Source organism: Cetorhinus maximus, unplaced genomic scaffold (assembly GCF_964194155.1).
Source record: "Cetorhinus maximus unplaced genomic scaffold, sCetMax3.hap1.1 HAP1_SCAFFOLD_3507, whole genome shotgun sequence".
In the NCBI taxonomy this organism is placed as follows: domain Eukaryota; kingdom Metazoa; phylum Chordata; class Chondrichthyes; order Lamniformes; family Cetorhinidae; genus Cetorhinus; species Cetorhinus maximus.
The window spans coordinates 1-18,398 of record NW_027599417.1 but is presented as its reverse complement, the minus strand read 5'-3'; the positions used below and the strand labels follow the sequence as shown (position 1 = coordinate 18,398).

The 18,398-nt window shown below is 50.7% G+C and overlaps 1 protein-coding gene across 1 annotated transcript; it reads left to right on the top strand.

The window, feature by feature from the left end:
- Window positions 1-274: 274 nt before the first annotated feature.
- Window positions 275-14,521, top strand: gtpbp2a (GTP binding protein 2a; the record flags this gene model as incomplete). The annotated part of the gene is made up of 8 exons (XM_078537980.1): window positions 275-410; window positions 582-740; window positions 4,462-4,646; window positions 4,896-5,004; window positions 10,126-10,323; window positions 11,136-11,310; window positions 12,796-13,015; window positions 14,267-14,521. Coding segments are annotated over exons 3-8 (1,091 nt in total), but the record flags the coding sequence as incomplete, so codon positions are not given.
- Between the last annotated feature and the right edge of the window lie 3,877 nt (window positions 14,522-18,398).

Here is an 18,398-nt window from a genome sequence, read left to right as displayed (position 1 = left end):
TTTCAGGGTTAAATTTCATCTGCCACTTATTTGACCATCCCGTCTATATCTTCCTGTAGCCCAAGGCACTCAACTTCACTGTTAACCACCCGTCCAATTGTTGGAATAATGAGTATCTGCGAATGTGTACACTTCTGCGGTCAGGAGATATTACAGCACGACTCAATGGGGCCAAGTGGTGCTCTCCTGTGCTCAGGTCTGTGCTTGTCCTCCCATCCTGAATGATCAGTACAGACTGGAGATTAAAGCTGGGAGTTCCCCCACAGTCCTAGGACCTCTGTCTTCCACCAGGGGTTTAGAGCTGGGCCTTAACCCTTGGCTGGCTCAGCTAGGCTCCAGGCCTGTATATATCTGAAGTAACCTTTGTCTCTTTTTCATTTCAGGCTGAAGAGGGGAACATTGAATACAAGGTGGGTGAGCTCAGCACCGTTGCCACATTTACTGTTCACTAACTTTGAGCAAAGCACAAGGTGTTTTGAAATGTATTCTGCATGTTTTCTAACATTTAATAAGATGAATGGGAGTATATAAGGACAGCTCATCCTTTTTTAAATCTCCTAATCTGCCCATTGTTCCAACAGTGACAGAAGATAACTGATTAATGTGTTTGAGAGCTGTGTAACTACCAGCCCTCCCCTTCTCCAACTGCACAACCCTGCCTTTCCTTCTGTCCATTGTCATCGCCACATTGGGGAATCTGCCTCTTCTATCTATGTTCCTGGATGTGACTGCATTCTGCTGTAGGTAAAGCAAACTCCACATTGTTTATGTGGACCTCAGCAAGGCTTTTGATAGAGTGCCACATGTGAGGCTGCCCAATAATTTAGCAAAGCACTGAATGGGTGTGAGGCGAATGAAGTGCATTTAGAACTAACAGCAGGAACGGAGCCGTTCCAGCAAGTTATTAGTGGACGCCCTTAAGATCAGTACAAACACCATTGCTATTGGCATTTCTCTGACCCTTAACTCACCAACTTCACCCACTATTGGCAGTCCTGTTTCCAGTTTCCTAAATTCCCTCCTTAAATCCCACCACCTCCCTGTGCCTCTTAAGACCTCCTTAACAGACCCAAATCTCTGTAAACTTCCTTGAACACCCGGTATTTTGCCTCTGACACATCTTGAGATTAAGGGCTTGGGGAATAGTGCAGCACTCCTGGGTTAGGGAGGGAGAAATGAAGCAAGGTCACTGCTGGAAGTACTCATTGTGTAGCTGTCTGATAACACGTTGGGCCCAGCCTGCTGTGACAGCTCATTTTACATTCTTAAAGAAAGGGTAGAAAAGCAGTGCACTATTTAAATGGAAAGAAATTGCAGAACTCTGAGGTACAGAGAGATCTGGGTGTCCTGCTACATGAATCAGAAAAAGTTAGTCTTCAGGTAAAACAGGTGATTCGGAAGGCAACTGGAATGCTGGTGTTTACTGCAAGGAGAATGGAATATAAAAGGAAGGAAGTTTTACTGTAGCTGTACAGGGCCTTGGTGAGACCACATCTAGAGAACTGTCTACAGTTTTGGTCTCCTTATTTGAGAAAAGATATAATTGCGCGAGAAGCAGTTCAGAGAAAGTCCACTTGGATCAGTCCTGGGGTGAAGGGCTTACGTTATGAAGAAAGGTTGGACAGGTTGGGCCTATAACCATTGGAGGTTAGAAGAATGAGAGGTGATTTTATTGAAACATACAAGATCCTTAGAGGATTTGATAGGGTGGATACTGGCAGAATGTTTCCCCTTGCGAGACAGGCACAGTTTAAGAATAAGAGGTTTATCTTTTAAGATGGAGATGAGGAGAAATATTTTCTGAGGGTTGTTAGCCTGTGGAATTCTCTTCCCCATAAAGCAGTGAAGGCTGGTCATTGAATATAATGTGTGAAGATGTGAAATTGTTCATTTCGACAGGAAGAATAAAAAAGCTTATTATCTAAATGGTGAGAGATTGCAGAGCTCTGAGATTCAGAGGGATCTGGGAGTCCTGGTGCATGAATCACAAAAGGTTAGTTTGCAGGTACAGCAGGTATTTAGGAAAGCTAATAGAATGTTATCGTTTATTGTGAGGAGAATTGAATACAAAAGTAGGGAGGTTATGCTTCAGTTGTACAGGGCATTGGTGAGACCACATCTGGAGTATTGTGTACCGTACTGGTCTCTTTATTTAAGGAAAGATGTAAATGCATTAGAAACAGTTCAGAGGTTTACCAGACTAATACCAGGAATGGGCTGGTTATCCTATGAGGAACAGGTTTGGCTTATATGGGACAGGTTAGGCTTGTATCCACTGGAGTTTAGAAGAGCAAGAGTAACAAGGGGGTGAAAGGTTATCGGGGGTAGGCAGGAATGTAGGGTTGAGGTTACATTCAGATCAGCTATGATCGTATTGATTGGCGGAGCAGGCTCGAGGGGCCGAGTGGCCTCCTCCTAACTCGTATGAATTTATTCAAGGCAGAGTTAGACAGATTTTTGATAGACAAGGGAGTTGAGGATTATGGGAGGGAGACAGGAAAGTGGAGTTGAGACCACAACCAGATCAGCCACCATCTTACTGAATGGTGGAGCAGGCTTGAAGGGCTGAATGGCCTACTCCCAAGCCTTCTATTCCTATGAAAAAGTAAGTGCTTTGTCCAGGTGCTGGAGAATGCTCTATGTGTCGAGCTCCATTCTGTGAAGCAGCATCTCTGTCAGATAGTATCACATGCAGAGAGCAGAACCAAACCAGCTGTGAGGACAGAAGATTGACCTGAAGAGGAGTGGCTGGTATATGGGAAAGGCAGCAACTCTACACAGTACACAGAAAGATCCCAGTGAGGCAAAACACACTGCTCTGAACCATTCGTGGTGTTTGTGGGTAGAATGTTACCTGGATGCTGGGGGGAATCTCATTGTTCTACAGTGTATGGGTGTGTATTGGGGGAGGGAGATTGTTAATGTACAGGATAGAGAGAGGGTGTGAGTGTGTATTAGAGAGAGGGAGTGTTAGTGTATAGGATAGAGGGAGGGAGATTTAGTCTACAGGGTAGAGAGAGGGTGTGAGTGTGTATTAGAGAGAGGGAGTGTTAGTGTACAGGATAGAGGGAGGGAGATTTAGTCTACAGGGTAGAGAGAGGGTGTGAGTGTGTATTAGATAGAGGGACTGTTAGTGTACAGGATAGAGGGAGGGAGATTTAGTCTACAGGATAGAGAGAGGGTGTGAGTGTGTACTAGAGAGAGGGAGTGTTAGTGTACAGGATAGAGAGAGGGAGATTTAGTCTACAGGGTAGACAGGGTGTGAGTGTGTATTAGAGAGAGGGAGTGTTAATGTACAGGGTAGAGAGAGTGTGAATGTGTATTAGAGAGAGGGAGTGTTAGTGTACAGGGTAGAGAGAGGGTGTGAGTGTGTATTAGAGAGAGGGAGTGTTAGTGTACAGGATAGAGAGAGGATGTGAGTGTGTATTAGAGAGAGGGAGTGTTAGTGTACAGGGTAGAGAGAGGGTGTGAGTGTGTATTAGAGAGAGGGAGTGTTAGTGTACAGGATAGAGAGAGGGAGATTTAGTGGACAGGGTAGAGAGAGGGTGTGAGTGTGTATTAGAGAGAGGGAGTGTTAGTGTACAGGATAGAGGGAGGGAGATTTAGTCTACAGGGTAGAGAGAGGGTGTGAGTGTGTATTAGAGAGAGGGAGTGTTAGTGTACAGGATAGAGGGAGGGAGATTGTGCACAGGGTAGAGAGAGGGTGTGAGTGTGTATTAGAGAGAGGGAGTGTTAGTGTACAGGATAGAGAGAGGGAGATTTAGTGTACAGGGCAGAGAGAGGGTGTGTGTGTGTGTATGTATTAGAGAGAGGGAGTGTTAGTGTACAGGATAGAGAGAGGGAGATTTAGTGTACAGGGCAGAGAGAGGGTGTGTGTGTGTGTATGTATTAGAGAGAGGGAGTGTTAGTGTACAGGATAGAGGGAGGGAGATTTAGTCTACAGGGTAGAGAGAGGGTGTGAGTGTGTATTAGAGAGAGGGAGTGTTAGTGTATAGGATAGAGGGAGGGAGATTTAGTCTACAGGGTAGAGAGAGGGTGTGAGTGTGTATTAGAGAGAGGGAGTGTTAGTGTACAGGATAGAGGGAGGGAGATTTAGTCTACAGGGTAGAGAGAGGGTGTGAGTGTGTATTAGAGAGAGGGAGTGTTAGTGTATAGGATAGAGGGAGGGAGATTTAGTCTACAGGGTAGAGAGAGGGTGTGAGTGTGTATTAGAGAGAGGGAGTGTTAGTGTATAGGATAGAGGGAGGGAGATTTAGTCTACAGGGTAGAGAGAGGGTGTGAGTGTGTATTAGTAGAGGAGGGGGTCATGATACTTGTCCGTTTGGGATGGTATTTGTCAATGAGTTGCAGTTCGTCAGTGCAACTGTCTTGTATTCATGTTTCTGACGGGGGTGGGAGGGTTGAATTGTTGTACTGGTGCGAGTGTCAGTGTACAATTCACTGCCTTCTCTTTCTTTGCAGCTGAAGTTGGTTAATCCCTCCCAATATCGCTTTGAGCACCTGGTCACGCAGATGAAATGGCGTCTGCAGGAGGGTCGAGGAGAGGCAGTCTATCAGATTGGTGTGGAGGACAATGGCGTGCTGGTCGGGCTGTCTGACGATGAACTCCGAGCCTCTCTGAAGACACTGCGCAGGATGGCAGAGAAGTAAATGTCCCCTTCATGTTCCTAATGTTCCTTGAGCTGATTTAATGAGCTGAAGCAGGCGGTGGTCAATCCTTTACAATGATCCTGTGGTGTCTGTGTGAAGCCTGAGAATCCTTGTGTCAGGGTCTCCAGTGGTTGGTGCCATCATCATCCGAGCCCTTCTGCTTGCAGTCAGCTGCTTAGATGTGTGTTCAGTTGCTGCCTGCTGCACGGCTACTGGATTGAAGTTGCTGTTTGTTGTGTGTGCAGGGTCGGAGCAGACATCACCATTCTCCGCCAGCGCAATGTGGAATATGACATGGACTCGCCCAGGCGAATAGCTGAGGTTTTGATCAGGAAAGTTCCTGATGATCAGCAGGTATGGCCCAGAACGCTCCTACGTTAGTCTGAACCCTCCAACAAATGGTTCCGTTTCGCCTGTGGCACAAGATGGCAGCTGGGGTATCAGAAATCTGCCTGCTGTCGAGATGCCAAACAGAGGGGCAATTACTTGGCAGTCGACAGGGGAGATGTTCACTTGTAAGGAGCAGGAGTAGGCCATTCGGCCCATTGAGTCTGCTCCATTATTTGATAAAGTGATGGCTGATCTGATTGTGGCCGTAACTCCACTTTCCTGTCCGTCCCCCATACACTTGACTCTCTTGTCAGTCAAAAATCTGTCTAACTCAACCTTGAACATATTCAATAACCCGGCTTCCACTGCTCTCTGGGAAGAGAATTCCACAGACTAACCACCCTGTGAGAGAAAAAATTAACATAAGAAATAAGAACATGAGTAGACCATTTGGCCCCTTGAGCCTACTCCGCCATTCAATAAGATCATGGCTGATGATCTTGTGTTTCACTTTCCCATCTAACCCCAATAACCTTTGATTCCCTTGCCTAACAAGAATCTATCTACCTCTGCCTTAAAAATATTCACTGACCCCACCTCCACCACCTTCTGAGGCAGAGAGTTCCAAAGTCGCACAACCCTCCGAGAAAGAATTTCTCCTCATCTCTGTCCTAAAACGGCGACCCCTAATTTTAAACAGTGCCCCCTTGTTCTGGACTCACCCACAAGAGGAAACATCCTTTCAACGTCCACCTTGTCAAGGCCATTCAGGATCTTGTATACTTCAATCAAATCACCCCTCACTCTTCTAAACTCCAGTGGAAACAAGCCCAGTCTGTCCAACCTTTCCTCATAAGACAACCCATTCATTCTTGGTATCAATCTAGTAAACCTCCTCTGAACCGCCTCCAATGCATTTACACCCTTCCTTAAATAAGATCAAAACTGCACACAGTTTTCGAGGTGCGGTCTCACCAATGCCCTGTATAACTGAAGCATAACATCCTTACCTTTATGTTCAATCCCTCTCATAATAAAGGATAACATTTCATTAACCTTCTTAATTACTTGCTGGACCTGCATACTAACTTTTTGTGACTCATGCACTAGAACACCTAGATCCCTCTGCTCCTTGAGAATTATGCAGCCATTCTCCATTTAAGTAATACTCTGCTTTTTTGTTCTTCTTGCCAAAGTGAACAACTTCAGATTTTCCCCCCATTAAACACCATTTGCCAGATCTTTGCCCACTCACAACCTATCTATATCCATCTGCAACCTCCTCATGTCCTCTTCACAACATACTTCCCTACCTATCTTAGTGTCATCTACAAATGTAGCTACCATGTCTTTACTCTCTAGAGGATCAACACTCACTTTACTTACTCTTTACCTTTTTAAATACCTGTACAAAGTCTTGCTATCCATTTTTACATTTCTAGCTAGCTTCCTCTCATACTCATAATTTCTTTCTCCTGATTAACCTTTTAATCATTCTCTGCTGTTCTTTATATTCTGTCCAGTCATCTGTCCTGCCATTCATCTTTGAGGAGTTGTATGTTTTTTCCTTAAGTTTGATGTTTTCCTTAACAGTTAACCATGGATGGTGGGTCCTCCCCTTAGAATTTTTCTTTATAGTAGGAATGTACTTATTCTGAATACTCTGAAACATCCCCTTAAACGTCTGCTACCGCTTCTCTATTGATCTGTCCTCTAGCCTAGTTTCCCAGTTCACTTCAGCTAGCTCAGCTTTCATCCCCACATAGTTACCCTTATTTAAGTTTAAGATACTAGTCTTAGGCCCACTCTTCTCCCTTTCAAACTAGATGTAAAATTCAATCATATTGTGATCGCTGCTACCTAGGGGTGCCTTTACTCTGAGGTCATTAATTAATCCTGTCACGTTACACAATACCAAGTCTAATATAACCTGCTCTCTGGTTCTAGAAGATGCTGTCTAAGAAACTAATTTAAACTATCTCGAAAGCATTCCATGAGCTCCTCATCCAGGCTACTACTGCCAATCTGATTTTTCCAGTTTATGTGTAGATTAAAATCGCCCATGATTATTGCTGTCCCCTTATCACAAGAACAACTATATTTTCTCTTGAATACTTTGTCCTACATTGTGGCCACTGTTAGGGGGCCTGTAGACCACTCTCACTAATGACTTCTTTCCCCTACTATTCCTCATCACCACCCAAACCGATTCTACATTCTGATCTCCTGAACCAAGGTCATCTCTAACTAATGAACCAATGCCCTCTTTGATTAACAGCGCTACCCCTCCACCCTTACCTAGCTTCCTATTCTTCTTCAATGTCATGTACCCTTCAGTATTAAGGCCCCAGTCTTTGTTGTCCTGCAGTCACGTCTCTGTAATTGCTATCAGATCATATTTATTTACTTCAGTGTGGGCCATCAATTCATTTACTTTGTTATGAATGCGATGTGCATTCAGATAGAGAGCCTTTAGTTTTGTCTTTTTGTTATCTTTGTAACATCTCGTCTTGACTATTGGTGTATCCTTAGGTTTTTTTCTCTCTGTCCCTTCCTGCCATTTTCTGACCCTCATTTCTCATATTACTATTTTGCTCTGCTGCTTTGAATCTACCCCTTGATTTGCCACATCTACCCAAGCTTGATCCCTCACCCCTCTTGTTTAGTTTAAAGCCCTCTCTACTTCCCTAGTTATGTGATTTGTGAGGACACTTGTCCCAGCACGGCTCAGGTATAAACCGTCCCAATGGTACAGCCCCCACTTTCCCCAGTACTGATGTCAGTGCCCCACAAACCGGAACCCACTTCTCCCACACCAGTCTTTGAGCCACACGTTCGTCTCTCTAATCTTATTTGCCCTCTGCCAGTTTGCACGTGGCTCAGGTAATAATCCAGAGATTATTACTTTTGAGGTTCTGCTTCTTAATTTGCTACCTAGCTCCTCATACTGACTTTTCAGAACATCTTTCCTAGTTCCTACGTCATTGGCACCTATATGGACCATGGCAACTGGATCCTCCCCCTCTCACTGCAAGTTCCTCTCCAGCCCTGAGCAGATGTCCCGAACCCTGGCACTGGGCAGGCAATATAACCTTCTGGACTCTCGCTCATTCCTCCATCTTAAATGAAGAACCCCTTATTTTTAAACTGTGCCCCCTAGTTCTAGACTCCCCCATGAGGGGAAACATCCTCTCAGTATCCACCCTGTCAAACCCCCTCAGAATCTTATATGTTTCAATAAGATGGCACCACCCAGTGAGAGCAGTGGTGCCACCCAGTGACTTCCTGTCCAAGCGCTCTGTTGTTCTTTGAGGATTTTCAGATTTTATTTTGGAGGTTAAAAAGACACGCTGACGGCGCTGGCTCTGCCCAGGCGGCACTTCCTCTCGCTTTTCCTGCTTGTTATTCCGTCTCGGGGAAGGAAGATGTCGGGGGAGGAGGTCGACAATGTCTGCCGGCAGCATTTTTGTGGCTCTCGACCCGTCTGCCAATGGGAACAGTTCTCTACATCTCCTCACAACCTTTAAGAAGTATTTAGATGAGCACTTGAAATGCCATAGCATGGCTATAGGCCAAATGCTGGAAAATGGGATTAGAATAGATAGGTGCTTGATGGCCAGCACAGACACGATGGGCCGAAGGGTCTGTTTCTGTGCTGTATAACTCTATGACTCTATGACTGACTAAGATCACCTCTCATTCTTCTAAACTCCAACCTGCTCAACCTTTCGTGTTAAGACAACCCCTCATCCCTGGAATCTGCCTGGTGAACTTTCTGAACTGCTTCCATTGCAAGCATGTCCCCCCTCAAGTAAGGAGACCAAAACTGGACAGTGCTCCAGATGAGGCCTAACTAATGTCTTATACAAGTTCAACATGACTTCCTTACTCTTGTAAGCAATGCCCCTATTAATAAAGCCCAAGATACTATATGCGTTATTAACTGCTCTCTCAACATGCTCTGCCATCTTCAATGACCTATGTACGTATACACCGAGGACCCTCTGTCCCTGCACCTCCTTTAGAGGTTTTCCCTTTATGCTATCTCTCCATATTCTTCCTGCCAAAATGAATCACCTCACACTTCTCTGCATTGAACTTCATCTGCCACCTATCTGCCCAATCCACCAACATGTCTATGTCCTTTTAAAATTCAAGACTATCCCCAACACAGCTGATAACATTTCCAACCTCTATTATCTGCAAATTTTGAAATCATGCCCTCCCCAACAACCCTGGCAAACCTCCCCGCGAGGACGTTAGTCCCAGTCCCAGCGTAACCCGACGACCTTGTATAGATCCCACCTGCCCCAAAACCAATCCCAATGCCTCAGAAATCTAAAGCAGTTCCCCCTATTCCATTTCTCCAGCCACGTATTGAACTGCTCAATCTTCCTATTCTTATGCTCACTAGCACGTGGCACTGGGAGTAATCCTGAGATAACTGCTCTTGAGGTTCTGCTTTTTAACTCCCTTCCTAACTCCCTAAAATCTGCTTTCAGGGCTTCATTCCTTTTCCTACCTATGTCATTGGTCCCAGTGTGGACCACGACCTCTGGCTGTTCACCCTCCCCTGAAAGAATGTCCGCAGCCACTCAGAGCCACTTCAGGCTGGAGCATGTGAGCACTTAGCACAAAGCTTGGAGAGTTCAGTGCAGCAAAGTGCAGCCTCTCTTTGGGAGTGAGATACCTTCTCAGTGCTCCAGAGAGCATTCAGGATTGGACTGAGAACCTGCCTGTTCCAGGGTGATTGAGCTGCTGCTGGCCTTGTGCATTACTGTGAGGCTTGGTGATGGGTATCTGAAGCACAGGGTTAGAGCTCAGCAGGATCTAGGAGGAGCGCAGGGCTAATGCCCCTGGACCATCTGTCCCAGCTGCGAGTTCATACTGGGACCTGACTGGATGTCCCCTTTCCAATGGGAACAGTTGCAATAGCAAAGGGCACAGGGGCATTGATCAGTGCGACTCGAGGGTTAGCACATTATAGTGCTTTTTCTGTAATTGGGGATATCACAAGGTCATGTAATTCAGAAATGTATTCTGATTGTAAACAAAGTTTGAATACAGAGATTTGGAAGAATTGTCCCTGTGATGTACCTCCAGTTGTTGGGCAGTTGTCATGTTCACTATTGGGTTACTTTGCAGTTTCTGGACCTGCGAGTGGCTGTATTAGGGAACGTGGACTCGGGGAAGTCGACTCTCTTGGGGGTCCTTACGCAGGGGGAGCTGGATAATGGACGAGGCCGCGCACGACTCAACCTCTTCAGACACCTGCACGAGATCCAGTCCGGCCGGACCTCCAGCATCAGCTTCGAGATCCTGGGATTCAACAGCAAAGGAGAGGTAGGACTGGTAACCAGCCTGTGTTAGAATGAGTTACCGAGGCGAGGAGATGCAAGTTTGATGTGGACTTAACCAGTCTGAGCCAGGCCAATGGTTGGATTGCCGAGAATGACATTAGCCACTCATTGGGAAAGAAACGAGAGTTAGTGAAGATCCTGTGGGAATGGAGTGGGTGGAATAAGGCTGGTGTGATATTGTCTATCCTTTAACACATTGGGTGGTGTGTAGGAGGCAGCCTGTCCAACGATGTCACCAGAGGACTCAGACCTGTAGGAGAACAGGGCACAACATGTTTGTGTTCACCTTCTCGTCAGGTTCCTCCCCTGGAGATATTGACCTTGTGCTGTGTTAGGGGTCCTGTTACCCCCATCCCCCCCAACTCAACCCAACCACCCTGAGAGGGCAGAACTGGCTCGAGGGGACAAATGGCCTGCTATGTTCCTATGTTCTATTGACCTTATGCTGTTGGTTGCAAATGTTCACCTCTGAACTTGGACATTAATTGCAGTTGGACCATTGGACTGGGCAGCCTCATCCCTATGGCCCCAGGATAATGATTGGAGTTTTCCTGTTGAAATCAGATCACAGGCTGGATGGATCCTGGGCCCTCTTGATCTGTTCAGCCCCTCACTCCATTTATGGCCAGAGTATGGTACCACTGAAGTGCACCATGGGTATCCCTACACCACACGGACTGCAGCGGTACAAGAAGGCAGCTGACCCCCACCTTCTCAAGGGCAACTATATTCCCGTGAATGAATTTTTAAAAAAAGGCAGTCTTTGTTAATGTGCTTCGTGTGCCTTGCTTTAAGGTGGTAAATTACAGTGACTCCCGGACAGCAGAGGTCATCTGTGAAAGTGCCTCCAAAATGATCACCTTCATTGACCTGGCAGGACACCACAAGTACCTAAAGACCACCATCTTTGGCCTCACAAGCTACTGCCCGGACTTTGCCATGCTTGTTGTCAGTGCCAACACTGGCATAGGTACGTCATAGTATGCCATACTAGCCATAGAGAGAATGCAGCCAAGGTTCACCAGACTGATTCCTGGGATGGCAGGATTGTCTTATGCGGAGAGATTGAGGAGACTGGGTCTGTATTCACTGGAGTTTAGAAGAATGAGAGGAGATCTCATTGAAACGTATAAAATTCTAACAAGGCTCAACAGATACAGGAAGGATGTTTCGCCAGGCTGGGGGGAAGTACAGAACTGGGGGCTGGGGGGCAGTGAACACAGTCTCAGAATAAGGGGCAGGTTATTTCAGGCTGAGATGAGGAGGAATTTCTTCTTCAGTCAGAGGGTGGGTGGTGAATCTTTGGAATTCTCTACCCTAGGGGGCTGTGCAAACTCAGTCATTGAGTATGTTCAAGACTGAGATCGATAGATTTCTACATATTAAAAACATCGAGGGATAGTTCAGGAAAATGGTATTGAAATAGATAAGCCCCGATCTCTGAATGGCAGAACGGACTCGAAGGGCTGAATGGCCTTCTCTTCCTATTTCCTATGTTCCTATGACTACGGGGGTTGACATTACATTGGGGCATTGGGATTGGCTGAGGCACAGTCAGTCAGTGTTCCTTTCCTCATCACTGTTGGAAAATGATGGTTTCTGGAAGGTGGATGGTTGGATCAGACTCAGTGTGATGCCTCCAGCTTGCCATTGCTCCTAGTTGTGGTGACATATGGAGAGTTGAGAAGAGACTGGATCCCGTGTGAGAATCGGTAGCTTCAGGAGAGCAGGGCTGTGTGTTATTGACATTAATATGCTTGCTGCAGGTAAACCTCCCTCTCTAGGGGAACTGTTAAAGTCTGGTCTCTGAGGAGTGAGGCTGTGTTCAGTGCTCCTGAAGTCCCATTGTCCAGTCCAACTGTCTATTCCCTTCTCCCAAAAAATCCAAACTGGGACTGGAAACTGGCGTTGGTCTTGGTCTGATGTGTAGAGCAGTCCCCACAGGCTAAAGGAGTTTCCACAACCTCCCCTTGATCAGACATCCTAATCGCCAGTCCAGGGTGCCAACACCAGGGTGGGCAAGGGAATGCTGGTGTTTAACCAACTGAGGGGGTGCTGCTTTCCCACCCTACTCATTGGCTTATAGGCTTATGTGGAGCCAAATGGACAGCCCTTGTAGTAATGGCTCTCCTGCTCCATGCCCCATTTCTGAGGCTGGCAGGCTGGTGCCCAGGCAGATTTGGCAAGCTCTTAGTGGAGTTGGGTGGTTGGGGGGGTGTCAGGGTAGACCTCACTCTTGATCAGTGGTTCCATGTGAAACACTGTTGAGCTCACTCCATCCGGGAGATTGTGCTGAACTCTTCCTCCCCTCCTCCCCAGGTTTAAGGAGCTTAAGGTGCTGGGTCAGTGGCCTGGACTGTTGCTGATTCCACCCCTGGCCATGCTAAATGCTGCTTTCTCTCAACACGGTAACTCTGGCAGCTGTTTGACTCTCACTGTCTCCTTGTGTCTGTAGCTGGCACCACACGTGAACACTTAGGCTTGGCCATGGCTCTCAAGGTCCCCTTCTTCATTGTGATCAGTAAAGTTGACTTGTGTACAAAAGCCACCATCGATCGCACTGTCAAACAGCTGGAGATGGTCCTCAAACAGCCAGGATGTAACAAAGTCCCATTGCTGGTGTCGAGCAGCGATGATGCAGTGACAGGTGCACAGCAGTTTGCACAATCTCCCAGGTAAGCTTAAGCAATGGCTCTGCAATTGCAATAACTCACCGAGCCTCTTACTCTTCTTTCAGCTTCTCCATGTCCATCAGTCTGTCTTACTGATGCTGGCTTACTAGTTCTGGTTAGAATTGTTTTCCCACATATCTAAGTTTGACTGCACTTGGAGTACAGTGTACAGTTCTGCTCTCTGTATAATGAAAACACATAGAGGCACTGGAGAAAGTGCACAAAAAGATTCACAGGAATTGAGAGGTTCTACCCAATGATGGTGCCTTTAAGATGTGGAGGGTCAGCAGAGCTGTAGGATATTCGGGAGAGCATTAGTTACACCTCTGAGAAAGCAAGAAACAGGCTGGGGCTTTTTTTTTTAGGAAAGAGAAGGGTCACCTGATGGAAGTCTTCAAACTTTGAGGGTTTTTTGTTATTCATTCACAGCATTTAAGTATTTGCAACCACCTTGGCTTCTTCCAGAGGTCCCCAGCATCACAGATGCCAGTCTTCAGCCAGTTCGATTCAATGTGATAGCAGGACAAATCCAACCCGGCCAATTCCCGCCCCATCAGTCTACTCTCCATCATCAGTAAAGTAATGGAAGGGGTCATCAACAGGGCTATCAAATGGCACTTACTTAGCAATAATCTGCTCAGTGGCTCCCAGTTTGGGTTCTGTCAGGGCCACTCAGCTCCTGACCTCATTACAGCCTTGGTTCAAACATGGACAAAAGAGCTGAACTCCCGAGGTGTGGTGAGAGTGACTGTCCTTAACATCAAGGCAACATTTGACCGAGTGTGGCATCAAGGAGCCCGAGCAAAACTGGAGTCAATGGGAATTGGGGAAAACTCTCCGCTGGTTGGAGTCATACCTAGCACAAAGGAAGATGGTTGTGGTTGTTGGAGGTCAGTCATCTCAGCTCCAGGACATCACTGTAGGAGTTCCTCAGGGTAGTGTCCTGGGCCCAGCATGTAGTCTGTGCAGGTACAGACACAGGGCTATGATGCTATGATTTACTTGTTCCTTTCCCATGGGCTGAGACCAGTATGTATGAACCACTCCGAACTGCTCTTGAGAAGGTGGTGCAGAGCCACTGCCTTGAGAGTTGAGGGGTTTGCTTGATCATTTCACAGGGTATTGGAGAGTCAGTCAGGTTGGTGCTGGCCTGGAGTCCCGTGGACCCCCCGCTCGGGCTGCCTGATCTGTTATCTCGGGTTTAATCTCCGGTTTGTGCTGCCTGTTGGTAATGTCCCTGTTTGTTCTGTTTAGCATCACTCCGATTTTCACCCTGTCCAGTGTGAGTGGGGTAAACCTGGACATGCTGAAGGTGTTTCTCAATGTGCTGCCCCCACTGACCAACAGTAAGGAGCAGGAGGAGCTGATGCAGCAGCTGACGGAGTTTCAGGTCGGTCAGGAAACTGTTTCCATTTCACAAGCTGCTGACGCACCAGCCCATCAGATACTGTCAGCACGTGGGGAACACAGGAGAGCGGACCCCCTCCCCCCCTCAAACACTGACCCACAGTCAGCACGGACCCCCCCCTCAAACACTGACCCACAGTCAGCACGGACCCCCCCCTCAAACACTGACTCACAGTCAGCACGGACCCCCCCTCTGAAACACTGACCCACAGTCAGCACGGATCCCCCCTCAAACACTAACCCACAGTCAGCACGGACCCCCCCCCTCAAACACTGACCCACAGTCAGCACGGACCCCCCCCCTCAAACACTGACCCACAGTCAGCACGGACCCCCTCCCCCCCTCAAACACTGACCCACAGTCAGCACGGACCCCCTCCCCCCCTCAAACACTAACCCACAGTCAGCACGGATCCCCCCTCAAATACTGACCCACAGTCAGCACGGACCCCCCCTCTGAAACACTGACCCACAGTCAGCACGGACCCCCCCCCTCAAACACTGACCCACAGTCAGCACGGACCCCCTCCCCCCCTCAAACACTGACCCACAGTCAGCACGGACCCCCCCCTCAAACACTGACCCACAGTCAGCACGGACCCCCCCTCTGAAACACTGACCCACAGTCAGCACGGACCCCCCCCCTCAAACACTGACCCACAGTCAGCACGGACCCCCTCCCCCCCTCAAACACTGACCCACAGTCAGCACGGACCCCCCCCTCAAACACTGACCCACAGTCAGCACGGACCCCCCCCTCAAACACTGACCCACAGTCAGCACGGCCCCCCCCACCCTCAGCACTTGGGGAACACAGGAGAGCGGACCCCCCCCCCCCCGCCTCAAATACTGACCCACAGTCAGCACGGACCCCCCCTCTGAAACACTGACCCACAGTCAGCACGGACCCCCCCCCTCAAACACTGACCCACAGTCAGCACGGACCCCCTCCCCCCCTCAAACACTGACCCACAGTCAGCACGGACCCCCCCCTCAAACACTGACCCACAGTCAGCACGGCCCCCCCCACCCTCAGCACTTGGGGAACACAGGAGAGCGGACCCCCCCCCCCCCGCCTCAAATACTGACCCACAGTCAGCACGGACCCCCCCTCTGAAACACTGACCCACAGTCAGCACGGACCCCCCCCCTCAAACACTGACCCACAGTCAGCACGGACCCCCTCCCCCCCTCAAACACTGACCCACAGTCAGCACGGACCCCCCCCTCAAACACTGACCCACAGTCAGCACGGACCCCCCCCTCAAACACTGACCCACAGTCAGCACGGACCCCCCCCTCAAACACTGCCACAGTCAGCACGGACCCCCCCCTCAAACACTGACCCACAGTCAGCACGGACCCCCCCCCTCAAACACTGACCCACAGTCAGCACGGACCCCCCCCTCAAACACTGACCCACAGTCAGCACGGACCCCCCCCCTCAAACACTGACCCACAGTCAGCACGGACCCCCCCCCCTCAAACACTGACCCACAGTCAGCACGCCCCCCCCCCTCAAACACTGACCCACAGTCAGCACGGACCCCCCCCCTCAAACACTGACCCACAGTCAGCACGGACCCCCCCCCCAAACACTGACCCACAGTCAGCACGGACCCCCCCCCTCAAACACTGACCCACAGTCAGCACGGACCCCCCCTCAAACACTGACCCACAGTCAGCACGGACCCCCCCCCCCTCAAACACTGACCCACAGTCAGCACGGACCCCCCCCCTCAAACACTGACCCACAGTCAGCACGGATCCCCCCCCCTCAAACACTGACCCACAGTCAGCACGGACCCCCCCTCAAACACTGACCCACAGTCAGCACGGACCCCCCCCCCCCCCCCTCAAACACTGACCCACAGTCAGCACGGACCCCCCCCCCTCAAACCACTGACCCACAGTCAGCACGGACCCCCCCTCAAACACTGACCCACAGTCAGCACGGACCCCCCCTCAAACACTGACCCACAGTCAGCACGGACCCCCCCCCCTCAAACACTGACCCACAGTCAGCACGGACCCCCCCCCCCTCAAACACTGACCCACAGTCAGCACGGACCCCCCCCCCTCAAACACTGACCCACAGTCAGCACGGACCCCCCCCCCCCCTCAAACACTGACCCACAGTCAGCACGGACCCCCCCCCCCCAAACACTGACCCACAGTCAGCACGGACCCCCCCCCCCCAAACACTGACCCACAGTCAGCACGGACCCCCCCCCCTCAAACACTGACCCACAGTCAGCACGGACCCCCCCCCCCTCAAACACTGACCCACAGTCAGCACGGACCCCCCCCCCTCAAACACTGACCCACAGTCAGCACGGACCCCCCCCCCTCAAACACTGACCCACAGTCAGCACGGACCCCCCCCCCCCAAACACTGACCCACAGTCAGCACGGACCCCCCCCCCTCAAACACTGACCCACAGTCAGCACGGACCCCCCCCCCTCAAACACTGACCCACAGTCAGCACGGACCCCCCCCCTCAAACACTGACCCACAGTCAGCACGGACCCCCCCCCTCAAACACTGACCCACAGTCAGCACGGACCCCCCCCCCCCTCAAACACTGACCCACAGTCAGCACGGACCCCCCCCCCCCCCAAACACTGACCCACAGTCAGCACGGACCCCCCCCTCAAACACTGACCCACAGTCAGCACGGACCCCCCCCCCCAAACACTGACCCACAGTCAGCACGGACCCCCCCCTCAAACACTGACCCACAGTCAGCACGGACCCCCCCCCTCAAACACTGACCCACAGTCAGCACGGACCCCCCCCCTCAAACACTGACCCACAGTCAGCACGGACCCCCCCCCCCCCTCAAACACTGACCCACAGTCAGCACGGCCCCCCCCCCTCAAACACTGACCCACAGTCAGCACGGACCCCCCCCCCCCCCTCAAACACTGACCCACAGTCAGCACGGACCCCCCCCCTCAAACACTGACCCACAGTCAGCACGGACCCCCCCCCCCCTCAAACACTGACCCACAGTCAGCACGGACCCCCCCCCCCAAACACTGACCCACAGTCAGCACGGACCCCCCCCCCCCAAACACTGACCCACAGTCAGCACGCCCCCCCCCCTCAAACACTGACCCACAGTCAGCACGGACCCCCCCCCTCAAACACTGACCCACAGTCAGCACGGACCCCCCCCCTCAAACACTGACCCACAGTCAGCACGGACCCCCCCCTCAAACACTGACCCACAGTCAGCACGGACCCCCCCCCTCAAACACTAACCCACAGTCAGCACGGACCCCCCCCCTCAAACACTGACCCACAGTCAGCACGGACCCCCCCCCTCAAACACTGACCCACAGTCAGCACGGACCCCCCCCCCAAACACTGACCCACAGTCAGCATGGACCCCCCCCCCCCTCAAACACTGACCCACAGTCAGCACGGACCCCCCCCCTCAAACACTGACCCACAGTCAGCATGGACCCCCCCCTCAAACACTGACCCACAGTCAGCACGGACCCCCCCCCTCAAACACTGACCCACAGTCAGCACGGATCCCCCCCCCCTCAAACACTGACCCACAGTCAGCACGGACCCCCCCCTCAAACACTGACCCACAGTCAGCACGGACCCCCCCCCTCAAACACTGACCCACAGTCAGCACGGACCCCCCCCCTCAAACACTGACCCACAGTCAGCACGGACCCCCCCCCCCCCTCAAACACTGACCCATAGTCAGCACGGACCCCCCCCTCAAACACTGACCCACAGTCAGCACGGACCCCCCCCCCCAAACACTGACCCACAGTCAGCACGGACCCCCCCCCCCTCAAACACTGACCCACAGTCAGCACGCCCCCCCCCCAAACACTAACCCACAGTCAGCACGGACCCCCCCCCCCCCCTCAAACACTGACCCACAGTCAGCACGGACCCCCCCCCTCAAACACTGACCCACAGTCAGCACGGACCCCCCCCCCTCAAACACTG